This window comes from Malurus melanocephalus, unplaced genomic scaffold (genome assembly GCF_030028575.1).
Source record: "Malurus melanocephalus ecotype Western Australia unplaced genomic scaffold, MMel_1.1 scaffold_25, whole genome shotgun sequence".
NCBI classification, from domain to species: domain Eukaryota; kingdom Metazoa; phylum Chordata; class Aves; order Passeriformes; family Maluridae; genus Malurus; species Malurus melanocephalus.
Genome location: NW_026623257.1, coordinates 1,507,565 through 1,508,774, shown reverse-complemented (window position 1 = coordinate 1,508,774; position 1,210 = coordinate 1,507,565). Strand labels below are relative to the sequence as shown.

The 1,210-nt window shown below is 36.3% G+C and overlaps 1 protein-coding gene across 2 annotated transcripts in view; it reads right to left on the bottom strand.

Moving 5' to 3' along the window:
- TRIO (trio Rho guanine nucleotide exchange factor) overlaps positions 1-1,210 on the bottom strand; it is a 242,151-nt gene that overhangs the window by 144,252 nt on the left and 96,689 nt on the right. For both annotated transcript variants that reach the window (XM_057390375.1, XM_057390374.1), the window contains exon 9: positions 710-940. In XM_057390375.1, the coding sequence (XP_057246358.1) occupies positions 710-940 (231 nt within the window). The remainder of the gene's footprint in view (positions 1-709; positions 941-1,210) is intronic.

Here is a 1,210-nt window from a genome sequence, read left to right as displayed (position 1 = left end):
CATTTTATCTTTATTAAAAATCCACCAACTAAGGAATTTTACGTTGTTTTACTTTAAAAAGGTTATGTCAGAGCCTTTTTAAAAGCTATGTCAGAGATACTAATGCCCGTACATAGCTTTTACAGATGTTGTCATAATAACAAAAAAATAGCAACTAATAACCATTAATTCAGGAACAGTGTTATTATCAGAAAGCAATCTCAGCTGTAATTTCTGTAACTCTTTAGTATACTACTCTCAGGTTTTAAAGAAACACTGTTGAATCAATTAAGTATCGCTAGGATTTGAAACTAAAAATTTTACAGAATAACACTATTCATTTCTTGCATGTTACAGCAAGCCTTTTAAACTTYGACTTTTTGACTGAGTCCAAAATTTTACCTAGAATGTGAATGTTTGCTTCCAGCACAAACTCACAGTAGCTGTCTACACTAAGAATCTTTTTCATCATGTGACTTAAATAAATTGATTTAAAATTAGAAACAAAATGAAGTAGAGCTAACTTACAAATATCATCTATAATAGCCAATATCCATGTTCTGATACTACACAGAACTTGGCATTATTCAGTCAATCCTATGCAACTATTCAATTGCTGAATGAAAGAGCATGGGGTTTAGCAGTAAAAACTCACCTGTCCGTGCAATCAGCTCAAAATCGCAGGCTGACAGAATACAGAGGCCTTTAGACAGTGTGAAATAAAACCTACCTGTTGAACATCCTGCTGAAAAACACACAGCTGAAGCCGCTGGTGCAAGCGGACCTTTCGATGCTGCCAGATATTTTCCAGTTGGCGCTGGTGATGCAACACTTCATGGATGACATCCAGGACGTGATGAACTGCTTTTGAGTAGTTGGCAGATGCGGTGAGGGAATCGGAACTCCCAGGAGTCAAAGGTCTCTGAAGTTTGTCAAGGAGTGACTTCCCATCTTGGCTCACCTGGCCACCAGAAAGGAMAAAGAATTACTTGTCTTACCAAAAGCTTGTTGGGCTATAACTTTGTACCCCACCCCTTCTCCCTGTTTTAGATGTCTTTAAGAACTCAGGGAGACGTGATGAAGAMTTATTTTATTGCAGACATGTTTCATTACATGCAGCTGTAATAGGAAAAAAAATCTCTATTTAAAATAATTTTAACAAGTAGCACTCTTCTAAATAATAGCCTGTCTTTCCATTTTTTCATTGCCTTAAGAGTGATTTTACTTTCAA